Source organism: Myotis lucifugus, unplaced genomic scaffold (assembly GCF_000147115.1).
Source record: "Myotis lucifugus unplaced genomic scaffold, Myoluc2.0 scaffold_14, whole genome shotgun sequence".
Taxonomy (NCBI): Eukaryota; Metazoa; Chordata; class Mammalia; order Chiroptera; family Vespertilionidae; genus Myotis; species Myotis lucifugus.
This window is the reverse complement of record NW_005871062.1, coordinates 8,610,071-8,622,536: the sequence shown is the minus strand read 5'-3', so window position 1 is coordinate 8,622,536 and position 12,466 is coordinate 8,610,071. Positions and strand designations below refer to the sequence as shown.

General features: G+C 44.6%; 1 protein-coding gene across 1 annotated transcript; it reads left to right on the top strand.

Moving 5' to 3' along the window:
- Nucleotides 1-659: 659 nt before the first annotated feature.
- On the top strand, nucleotides 660-8,786 carry AHSG (alpha 2-HS glycoprotein). Its single transcript, XM_023750482.1, has 7 exons — nucleotides 660-980; nucleotides 3,456-3,566; nucleotides 3,933-4,017; nucleotides 4,691-4,854; nucleotides 6,186-6,287; nucleotides 7,397-7,489; nucleotides 8,128-8,786. Exons 1-7 carry the CDS (start codon nucleotides 765-767, stop codon nucleotides 8,401-8,403), a joined length of 1,047 nt encoding a protein of 348 aa, XP_023606250.1. The 5' UTR covers nucleotides 660-764; the 3' UTR covers nucleotides 8,404-8,786.
- Nucleotides 8,787-12,466: the final 3,680 nt, after the last annotated feature.

The window sequence follows — 12,466 nt, the reverse complement described above, 5'->3', positions numbered from 1 at the left end:
AGGGCCCTGGCAATGAGGTCTGGAGACAAGAGGAGGAGGGAGTACGGAACTCCATCTTGCTCTGCTGACCCTAGCCCTCCCTTGCTCTGCTGTGGGAATCCCCTCTTCTCCTCTTCTCCCACTCCCTCTCCCCCATTCCCACTTTAGGCAGAAGCATTCTTTCCTTCCTGCCTCCAAGGCTCTTACCTAACATCTTGGCATCTCCCATAGCTACTCCTTTTCATTCTAGATATACCTTTGCTACATCTGTGGGCCTTGTCCTCCCTCCAGATCCCTCTAGAAGAGATAACACTCCCTAACATTAGAGGATTTCATCAAGTTGCTGCACATCCCCCCTCACAGACCCCCTCATGTGCTCAAATCACAATAGAAGGCACTCCCTCTGCTGCCAAACCCACAGCGCTCCAGGGCTGTGCCAGCCCCCCTCACCTCCATGCATACCACATCCCCTCAGCCTCCTCTCTTTGCTGCTCTTCCCGTGTTCCCATGCCACCACCGCCCCATCCCCAGAAGCATTGATTTGGCAGATTTCTTGGGGCCAGCAGTGTCCTAACCTGTTTGTTTTTCCAGGGCTGATGTTTGCAGGAATTTTCTTGGAACCACAACAGAAATCATCCCACGTCCTTATGCAATTCCTCTGGGAGGCTTTGACAGATAAATAAAGCCCTTGGCCTCTCCACTGGTCTACCTTTCCCAGAGAGCACCTGAGTTTCTTCTGAAGCCTCCAGCATCTGTCCACCTGCCAGGGCCTCCCCGGAGCAGCCATGAAGTCCCTCGTCCTGGTCTTTTGCCTTGCTCAGCTCTGGGGCTGCCACGCTGTCTCTCCTCCTAACCCAGGTCTGGGTTATAGAGCACTGAACTGTGATGACCCAGAATCAGAGCAAGCAGCCCTGGTGGCCATGGACTACCTCAATAAGAACCTTTTTCGGGGCTACAAGCACACCTTGAACCAGATTGACAAAGTGAAGGTGTGGTCTCGGGTAAGTGAACCTCCTGTGTATGAGCTGAAAGACCTGTTTGTGGAGCTTAACTGGATGTCTCAGAAGATCACATCTCCCAGCAAAAATGAAACTGCAGAGGGGTAGACTCTGATTTCTTCCCCAGAGGGAGGGAGGGGGCAGGTGCAGGGCAAGAGAGGACACATCCTCTTTTGTAGTCACGGTTCTTGGCAAGGAGAGTGCTGGGGTTAGGGGAAATTTATAGGAAAAGAAAAGGGTAATTTGAAGATCAAAGGCAGAAAGTGGCTAGCTAGAAAACCCAGGGTGCAAGAGACTGAATTCTAGTTGCCAAATTATCACTGATTGGAAATCACTTATCTTTCTTTGCTTCAGTTATTTCTGGATTTGACAACTTACCTATTATATGCCAGGCCCTTTCACATATATTATCTGCTTAACTCCTCCCACCCCTTGCCCCTAGTCCTGTGTGGTAGGTATTATCCTTGTCTTACATAAGAGGAAACCAAGGATCTGACAAATTAGGGCTTTTTTTTTCTTTCCTTTTTGCCCAAGGTCATATAATTAGTAAGCACTGGTCTGGGATTCGATTCTAGATCTGTGTTCCTTCCTCTGCACAAGCTCCTCCCACATTCCACATTCCAGAGAGAAGTCTTGGCATGGAGATTTACGTCCTCACATGCTGGACAAGAAACCAATGCAGTCAGCGACAATAAAGGTCAAGCTAGAAAACATGTCTTGGGCATCAGTTGAAAGAACTGGAGAAGTGAGGAAAAGGCATCTGTCTCTTGACTATTTTGAAATTAAATTGTATATCTGATGAGGAATAATTCTTTCAGCAAATGTTGAGTAGAATCCTTCTGTGGGCAAGAACAGTGGGCAAGTGTCAGGCACTATATTAAGTTGAACCATATGAAATTGCCATTTTTGTGTATTAAAAGCAATCAAATATTGGCTTTTTTGTTAATTCTCACTCGAGGATATTTTTCCATTGATTTTTAGGGAGAGTGGAAGAGAGAGGGAAAGACAGAGAGATACATTGATGTGAGAGAAACACATCAATTGGTTGCCTCCTGCACGCACCCCAACCAGGGCCCAGGCCAGGGAGGAGCCTGCAACCAAGGTACGTGCCCCTGACCGGAATCAAACCCAGGACCCTTTGGTCTGCAGACTGACGCTCTATCCACTGAACCAAACCGGCTAGGGCCAAATATTGGCTTTTTAATGGTTCAAGCCAATACAAAGATAAGAAAAGACATAGTGCCCACAAGAGTTTTAGAATCCAGAAAGGGAAATAAGGTAAACATCAAGATATCTGAACTGACTAACATCTGATTTCCTAATGGGACAAAATATCTAAAATCAGGATTGTCCCAGATGGATTCTAGGAGCTCTGCAACCACACTGATATACAGAGGAAACTGATCATTTCAGAGGGAATAGCAACATGCATCTGTGTGGAAAAGGTAATGAACAGACAGCGTGGTTTTCTCTAAAGGCAGAGCTTGGGAGTCACTTTCCTTGAGAAGCCCAGAAGTGTGCGGCTCCTACTCCCTGCAGCTCTGGATGTTTTCAGGAAGTTAACTTGGGCATATCTGCACATCATAAAACACAGCTTTCTCCCGTAGAGGAGATTCTGAGGCTTCAGGTACTAGCGAGTAAGGAAGAACAGAAATAAGAGGCAAGAAGAACTGGGGTGAAATAATAAAATAAAAGGCATATTCATACCTTCTTGATTTTGCAGGCTTTGAAGAAAGGATACAGAAACAGGTGAACTGGCCAGAACAATTCCAAGGAGTTATAGTTCTCCTATCACTGCCTCCTCCACAACTCCTGGTTTATGCTAGTGACTTACACACTGCCTCCTCTGTCAGAGAGGCTCCTCTCCCCCCTCATCGCCAGCAGGGGGCAGTAGAGGGCAGCAACTTTGCATCTGGCATTTATAAGCCCAAGACAAAAGCCTTTAGGAAGGAAAAGGAAATGGGGGGGGGGAGGGGGGGTGCGCAGGGAGGAAGGAAAGTAGCTAATGAGAGGAAAGGAAAAAAGAAGTAAAGGGAGGGATGGAGAAAAACTAGAGACAGTAAGATATCATCCTACACCACCTTACTTTACTGCTTCACTGAGAAAAATCCAAAGCTGACTTTTTTTAAAGCACTGCTTGAAGGGCAAAATTTTAAAAATTAAATAGGTGTCAGCTTCACTTTTAGCTTCCAGAGTTCAGAGTGATGGCTGTGATTCCATCACCTGTCCAAGCTCACGCCCCCTTCTTCCTGGTAAACACCCTTAAGCACCTGCCCAGACAATAGAGGAGGACTAGGAAGACCCGTTGTGGTTTTGCCCATGGGCAGGTCAGCGCTGGGTGGAGTTGCACACAGTAGGAATGACTTCCCTCACCTCTCCAACAGGGGTGAGTTCAAGCCCAATGGGGGCTCACGCTTTGGCCTGATCAACAGGAACAGGGCAATACACTGCTCACTTCTTCATTCTGTGTCTCCACAGCGGCCCACGGGAGAGGTGTTTGAGATGGAAATAGACACGCTGGAAACCACCTGCCACGCACTGGACCCCACCCCCGTGGCCAACTGCTCTGTGCGGTCACTGGGGGAGCACGTGAGTGGCCCTCTTCGGGTGATTTCGGATGGTGGCCCAACCAGATCCACCGTGGTTCTGCATGGAGCAGGCCTCTTTATCCAGCTGCCCAGGTGGCTCTCATGGCTAGCCAGTGTGCAGTTTCTAAAATTGCCACTTGAAGCCTCCTTTCCTGGGGCTAATTTTTGCAACAGTTCAACTTTCTTATTGTAGCCCTCTTTGCAACCAGAGTGTAATGTGTCAATATTACCCCCCCCCCTCCGCCCCAGAAGGTGATTTTGTGAGGCCCACCTTTGACAGCCATGCCTGAGGGACCAAGCCCTCCCTGGGTGAGAAGTGAAAGGCCAGCCCTCCTCCCAGGCCCTCACTGTGGGTTTATTTCTCTAGGCTGTGGAAGGAGACTGTGATTTCCGTGTGCTGAAACTGGACGGCCAGTTTACTGTGTTGTTCGCAAAATGTGATTCCAGTCCAGGTAGAGATGATTCTTCTTATTTTGACCTTGTAGAGAGAGCGAGGAAGGAACCTGCATTGTTATCAACGTTCTAGCCACTTTGTTGGTGAGGAAAAGGAGAAGCCAAACTTCCTGGGTTCTGGGTTTGTAAACCTGTTTTAGGGAGCTATTCTCCTTGGAGGTGAAAGTTGCGCCTTGATGAGAGGGGCTCCTGCAGAAATGCCAGCCTGACAGGAGCCACCTGAAGGTTTAGTAAGAAGCAGAGATTATGCTAAGCGAAATAAGCCATCAGAGTAAGACAAGGATCACATGATCTCACTCACATGTGGAATCTAATGAACAAAATAGGTCCAAAGACATAGAAGCATGAAACAGACTGTCAAATCTCAGAGGGAAGGTGGAGGTGGGCAGATGTGGGGGGTGAGGGTGAGGGTGAGGGTGAGGACGGGAAAAGATTACCATAGCTCTTATATGCATAACCCATGGACACACACAATAGTGCAGCGAAGGCCTTGTGGGGAGGTGTCAATGAAACATCTGTCATACTTTCAACGATAAAGATTTTTTTTTTTAAAGAAGCAGAGAAAATGCCTAAAGCCATTTGGATCCTGTCTTAGCCCGTTCTAAATAAGCAGAGCTGGGGTGAATGCCGCGGAGAATGACAACCCTCCCTGATCCTTCTCTCTGTGCTTAGATTCGGCGGAGGACCTGCGAAAGGTGTGCCCAGACTGCCCCCCGCTGGCCCAGCTTAATAACACCAAGGTGGTGCACGCTGTAGAGGCTGCTCTGACCGCTTTCAACACTCAAACTAATGGCTCCTATTTCCAGCTTGTAGAAGTTTCCCGGGCTCAAATTGCGGTAAGACTGAGGCCCTTTGATAAATTGAGCAGTCTGGTGGCACTTCGGCAATGCACGCGGTGAGGGGCAGAGCGGGTGCAGGGGCAGTAACCGGAAGGCAAGGAGGGGAGTGGGGAAAAGAGTCCTGGAGGGTATGAGGACCCTGCGTATCATCAGGATCTCAGTGTCTTTCTAACCTAAAACAGCCAGATGCTGCCAGTCCCCAGTTTCTCAGCTCCAGTTAACCCTGTGGCTCTCGGTTCAGCAGGTGGGAGTTCCCACATTGTTCAGAAGCACCCACCGGAAATTCATGGGTCTTCATATCTTTATCATCCATCCTCACTGATACTCCTGATTGATACAAAGGCACAGGCCTACTCACACGGATAGGTGTATAATGGTGGGATCCTAAAATGCCTTTTGAGTCACTGAAAAAAATCTAATGCAACAGAATTCTAAACTGGTTTTCTGGATACCAGCCATGGCATATTTGGAAATCTATTAACCAGAATATGTGCTTCTCAGGGCACCCTCACCCCCAGACTCCACCAAATAACAGGGATTTTATTATTGTAAGTGTCTATATGTTCCATAAGAACTATAAAAAAGTACAAGTATCTTCCATACTTTCATTTCTATTTTTTTCATTTGATCCTGCTCTCTACAGTTGGTGGGAGAGGTAGCAATTGATTTCTTTTTTTTTTAAATATATTTTATTGATTTTTTACAGAGAGGAAGGGAGAGAGATAGAGAGTCAGAAACATCGATGAGAGAGAAACATCGACCAGCTGCCTCCTGCACATCCCCCACTGGGGATGTGCCCGCAACCCAGGTACATGCCCTTGACCGGAATCGAACCTGGGACCCTTCAGTCCGCAGGCCGACGCTCTATCCACTGAGCCAAACCGGTTTCGGCAGCAATTGATTTCTTTACTGTCCCGCTCTATCTTGGAATAACCTGAACCTTGGGTCTCAAAGTGCAGCCCAGGAGGGAGCTGGGGTGGGGGAGGCAGGTTTCTCACCCAGATCAGTGGAAGGTTGGCCACTGGGTTCCTGCTTCCTATTTGAAAACTCACTCTGCCCTGAATGATGGGCAGTGGATACTTAAACCTCTTTCAGGGGAGACCTGCCCCCAAACTCTGTATTCAATACTGGAGAACATGAAGCCACAATAACCGCCCTCTACAACCCATTGGGGCCATCTTTTCTGGCCACTCACTGTGGTCTATGTGAAAGGTGCTCCCCGGAGTGTGCACTGACAGGGCCCTTGCTACTTCCCTCCATCCTCCCTTTCCCTGCCTTTTTCATGCCAAGTCGTGTGACCTCATGAGCATTTTCATTTCTCTCATCAGTATCGTACACGTATGACCTATGTGGAGTTTGCAATAGCTGCCACTGACTGTGTTGCTAAAGAGGTCACAGACCCAGCCAAATGTAACTTGCTGGCGGAAAAGGTAAGTGGGCCAGGCCCTGGGGATGGCAAAGCTGGTTGTAGAACAGAGCATCCTTAGAGCAAGCTAAGGATGCTAATCTTGGGATTGTGGAAAGGGGATCACAGTGCAAAATACCCACTCCCTATGGGGCTGGGTCATGCCAGCCTTCTTCTGAGGTGTCACCTCCTCCTTTTAAGAGCTGTCCTCACATCATTTCACCTGCTGAAGGTCCCTGGTATTAGGAAAATGACAGCAACTGTTCCTAACTAAGCCAAATCATGCCCGATTGCTGGCACTGTGAAGTGTAGATTTTCTAGACATACCCCTGATATTAAATCTTTCAAGTCATTGGGGCCAATAAAGTCCACTTCTAGGAATTTAGCCTAAAGAGAACATCAGAGATGTTTGACACAAATATATCTATATACACATGAAACGAATACAAAAGTAATATTGAATGTAAACAGTAATTGGAAAATAAAATTTGAGAAATACATTAATTAATTGAAATAAAATAGTTCCATAATTAATATATATCTGTAAAGATGATTTATCATAGATACATAATGACCCACAGAAGATCTGAATGTCTAACAGGGGAGTCACTGAATAAAATAATGGCACATCAGTAAATAGAAAATTATGCAGACACTAAAAATTATGTTTTCAAGGAATAATGAATGATGTGAGAAAATGCTCTCATATTATAGTAAGAGAAAACACATAATACCGAATGTTATAGTTACAATGATCCCAATTTTTAAATGATATTCAATCAGTATTTTAAAATAAGAAAAATACATGGACGTTAATGGAAACTCTCCTGAGTTAGTACCATATGAGGGATTATGGGGGATTTCTCCCACTCTCAAAGCATTTCTGTGTCTTTCACATTCTATATAGAATTATATGATATATATATATATATATATATATATATGTATATATATATATATATATTCTGTAAGCAGAAACTATAAACTTTAGAAAACTGTGTGTTTAAAAAAAAGAAAGAAATTAATAATTCAAGGATTTGTTTTCTTTCCTTTGACATGTTGGAGTATCAATGAAACTGGGAGAGAAATCCACTTATTGAACCAGTTCAAATAACTCCTGTCTTTCTGTGGCAGCAATATGGCTTCTGTAAGGGGTCATTCACTGAGAAGGGGCCAGTCAATGGAAATGAAAAAGTTGCAGTGACCTGCACAGTGTTCCCAACACAGGTAAGGGAGTCATGGACACACTTGCCCTCATCTTCAGAATACAATGACCCCTTGGCATTTATGTAGTGTGTTAGTAATTATAGGGAATTTGCTGCCTTGACCCACCATGATAAATAGCACTGGGGTATGTGGAACCATCACCAAATGGAAGGGTATTTCAGCCATTCCTTCCCAGCCTGAGAACTGGTGCCTACAGGGTAGAACCATCCTAGTAGGCATTTGACAAGGCCACTTTATATTTGTGGGGTGGGAGAGGTTTTCTGAGTTGCAGAGACCAGGTGGCCAGATCTTTCCAGCAGCTCCCAGTGGCTGCAGGTGTAGATGACAAAGAGGGTAACACTGCTGGTGAAGGTTAGCCATCACGTAGGGTGCTTTTGCTCATGAGACGTGTCTAAGTCCACAATGCCCAAGACAATTGGTGAGAGGGGGCTACCATATGCCAATTACCCTTCCCTGCATCTCTTATGATAATCCTTTGCACCTAGGTAGTTCTTTTCTGCCAGATTTCATGTAAATAGAAATTATTGTTGAGAAAGAATTGGGTGGGGTTCCACCTAAAAGCATGGGTGGCCTTGTCCGGGAGGAGAAAGATAGCTAACCTATGGAAACGGTTCTCTCTCCTGCCTGTGTTACCATAGCCTCAACCAGACAACTCCCCTGTGGCTACACCTCCAGCTAACCTGCCCGAAGCTCCTGTGGGGTCGGGACCCCTGCTGGTGGCAGCTCCACCGCTACCCGTGCCGGTGCACCGGGCACACTATGACCTTCGCCACACCTTCTCGGGTGCAGCCTCAGTGGAGTCTGCCTCAGGAGAAGTCGGGAAAGCACCCAACGTGGCACAGCCTAGTGTGGCTGTTGCTCCCGGTCCAGTGGTCCAACCTTGCCCCGGGAGAATCAGACACTTCAAGATCTAGATGAAGGTCAGGGATGAGAAGGATTGGCAGAGAGAACATAGCCATCATTTTGTCCAAGTCTGAGTAGGGGTAGGGGCCTTGTCTGCTAAAAGGCAAGTGCTACATGTGGTCTAGATTAATATCAAGTCTTGAATCCCAACTTCTCTTCCTTCTTCAGAAAACAGAAGCAAAGGGGATGATGGTTATGTTTGAGGAAAGGCATAAGGCTGGCAATTTGTCATTGTTCTGATAATAAGCCACCACCATTATGTTCCCTGCCTTCTTTGACCTCAGAAAAACAACTGTAACTGTGACTTTGAGAGGAACTCTTGCCAAACTTATATTTGCTTGTTAATAAAAGTGTCTGAAGGATCTTCCTGAATAAAGAAGGTGCTAAGCAGAAATGTGGTCATAATTATTGCCTACTTCCTCCAAGCTCATGTGTATGGCTTGTCTTCCCAACAGCCACTCTACAAGTGTCCCTAAGCAAAAGAAAAATGAAAATAGAGATAAAGTAGAACAAAAATATGCTGTATTGCTACACACAGGAAAAAGTGAGACTAGAATCTGCTAAAATCCCATAAAATATGCCCATTTCCTTATAAGAAAATAATTCTTTTCATTTCATAAAGGTAAAAAATATGGCTAAACAAAGTCCAAGTGCCTTAACTTTGTACAGCCAAACCAACCATTGTTTTCCTCAATACCCAGGTAAGGAGAGATTGGCAATTAACACAGGCAAGTAATTTTAATTACACTGCTTATTATATATGTTTAAAATAACTGTTGATTGTACTGTATACACTTCATGTTATGATGCAGGATTGGTCTTTTCAGCCAATTTATTTTAAAGCTTTAAGTGAAAGCTCTATTTACAGTATGATTAGAGAAGGGATGTGTGGACAGGTAAATTCAGTGGAAATTTGTAGGCATTATTAAAGTACTCAGATAACATAAAGGGATAAACAGTTCCCATTATAGAATGGTGCCTAGACAATTTCAATTTTTGTTCTGAGTGATCTAAAAGATGGTCTCTTTAATATAGAATTTTAAAGGGACGAGACTAACAACCAGTTAGTGGCTTCACTTGAACCAAGAAGACTGAATCAAACATTGACCATCACCTATCATTCTTGCCTTGAGGTTTTGCCAGTATCCCAGAAGGAATGGCCAGGATGGTGGTAAAACCACTAGGTATCTTAGAAGTCAAGGAAGACAAGGATGGTATGGTCAGCTGGGTTAAATGCTACAGAAAGATCAATGAGAATGAGGACTGAGAAAAGGCCATGGTTAGTTGACTTTCTTGGAAGTCATGGTAACCACTGGCAAATGCAGTTTTACTAGAAGGATGAGTGTAAAAGCCTAGTTGCAGAGGGTTGATTGGTGGTAGTCTAAGATAAGGACATGGAGGGGCACATGTATTCTCTCTCAAGCAGTTTGATTGCAAAGGGTGGGAGAAATAAGATGTAATTTAAAAGGATAATTGGGTGGAGAAAAGACTTCTTTTTCAACAAAGAGTTTTGAGCCTATTTAGGGCAAAATATACAAAGAGATGGGAGAAGAAATAAAGGAAATGATGGGGCAGGGTGCTAGGAGAAATATTTAGTGGAGAACTGGAGAAGATTTGAGCAACTCTGCTAAGGCTTCTAGTTCTTCTTTGTGGGAGCTTGACTTAGATCCTGAAGAGTCATATTTCACCCAGCGCTAAAAGAGACTCACCTTCTGTCCAACCTTGTACACACAGGTGTGGCTGTGAGGGAGCACATGGAGTATTAGTCACATTATTTTCCATGGAGAGTGAGTGATAGATTCCCAACCCAAAGTAGCTTAAGTAAAAAGGGGAATGTGTACTGAGAATTCAAATGGAGGAGTCCTACCTAAGGCACAGCCAGATCCAGGGATTCAAAAGATATCATATCTTCCCTCTCCTCCTCCTCCTCCTCCTCCTTTTCTATCTCTTCTTTCTTCCTCCTCCCCTTCCTCCTCCTCCCCTTCCTCCTCCTCCCCTTCCTCCTCCTCCCCTTCCTCCTCCTCCCCTTCCTCCTCCTCCCCTTCCTCCTCCTCCCCTTCCTCCTCCTCCCCTTCCTCCTCCTCCTCCTTCTCCTCCTCCTCTCTTTCTCTCCATCTCTCAGCAATGCCTGCTTTTAGTCTTAGCCAGGATGGCCATTGCCAATGTCACACCTACATAAGCATTAGTGCCTAAGCCCGAAGAAAGAGAGAAGGGTCAGTCAAGAAGAGCCAAGGAAGGAGTTATTCCAGGGGAATAGCAGACATGAAGGCCTGGAGGCAAGAAATAGGTTGATGTAGCCAAGAATGATAAAGGAAGAAAGCAAGATGAGGAGGGATGTAGAAGATGAGGTTAGAAAAGTGGTCATGAGCAGCTTTGTGGTCCCCAGAAGGAGATGAAATGTCATTTTCAGTGCAATGGGAAACAATGAAAGGTTTTAAGCAGGGCAGTAATATATTCTGATTTATGTTAAAAATTCACTTTGGCTCCATGGTTCTCAACCTGAGGATGGGGTGAGGTTGGATGGGGCAGCATCACCTTCTCCTCACAGAGATGTTTGAAAGTAAGTGGAGGCATTTACTTGGGATGCTACTGGGCAGAGGCTAGGGATGCTAAACATTCTGAAATGAACTGGAGACCCCAACCAATGAAATCCCAACAATGAACAATGATTAACTGATGCTCCAAATACTAATAGCATTCACCTTGTTAGTTGATATAGGGAAAATGAATTATAGCTGGGCAAGAGTAGCCATAGGATAGGAAGTGACTGGAGCTTTCTAGAGGAGAGATAAATGTACCTTAGGCTAAAGTATTGGGCAGCAGGTGTAGTAAACCAAAAATATAACCTGCTGATGAATTTGATGTGGCGGTGAGAAAGAGGGAGATGGAGGATAACTTCTGGATTTGGGGCTTTTCTAATTGGGTAGATGGTGGTGCCATTTACCCAATTACCCACTTACCCATTTACCCACTGCCTCAGCAAAGGGCAGTGATTAATTTCAATTGAGTTACCTCTCTATCTTGAAATTGTGCAGTTTATTATTCTACATCAGGCTAACCCATGCTTCTTAAAGAAGCAGTGAATCTGACAGACCTGCATGACCTGGGCCAAGTTGCTTTACCTTTCATTTCTCATTGCCCTCATTATACATCCAGGTGTATACAACAGCCCAGAATGGCTGTAAAACTAAATGGAATGTTTGGAATAGATGCTTGGAACCTTCTTGACACATTCTAAGTCCTTGGTAACTGTCTTTCCTTATTGCTTCCTCTTCCTGTCCTCTGAATTTGGTGTCTTCAGAAGATCATGTTTCGGACCTTCTCTTAAATGTGTATCCTCTGCTCGACAAGTTGATCCTCACTTGTGATTTAAACTCTTAGTCTTACACAGATAACTTCCAACTTTAGACTACAGGATGGGTCTCTTATTTGAATTCCAACACTGCTTTTCCAAATGTCTCCAGGATTTCCTCACTTGAATTTACCTAGACCAGTTTCCTATGTGATGCATTATTCAAAATGTGCATATTCTAGAAAACTTTCTCCCAAAGAATAAACATAATTTAGAGAGGATGAGTTATGGATTTATTAAATTTACTGTGCTTATTGCACAATTTTTGCATTAATGCTGCTCTATATTTTTTCAAAATCATTTTGCAGAGTGCTCTCTCTTAAATTAAGAGCATTGCATAAGTCCCATTTATTTGCCTTCTTCATGGCTTTTTAATCACATCTAACTCATGTACTAAAGTTATTGAATTTCAGGTATGTTTTTCAATACTTGTACCAATTAATAATAGTTGATGGATGTTAGGATAATACAAACATTAATTTCCCAAATAATCCTTTTTGTTAAATATTGCTAGTGTTGACACAACTCCTATCTCTGCATTGGCTTTTTAGGATATTTTACCACCATCCCTAAAATGTTCATTTTTCTCTGTCATTGGGATGCCCATTTCCATCTTATCATTATGACTCTGACACCCTCAGGGACTACCCCACATTCACCAATAGCTTTAGTGTCTCTCCTCTCTAGCCTCAGCCAACTTCAACACCCCATGGCCTCCCTCC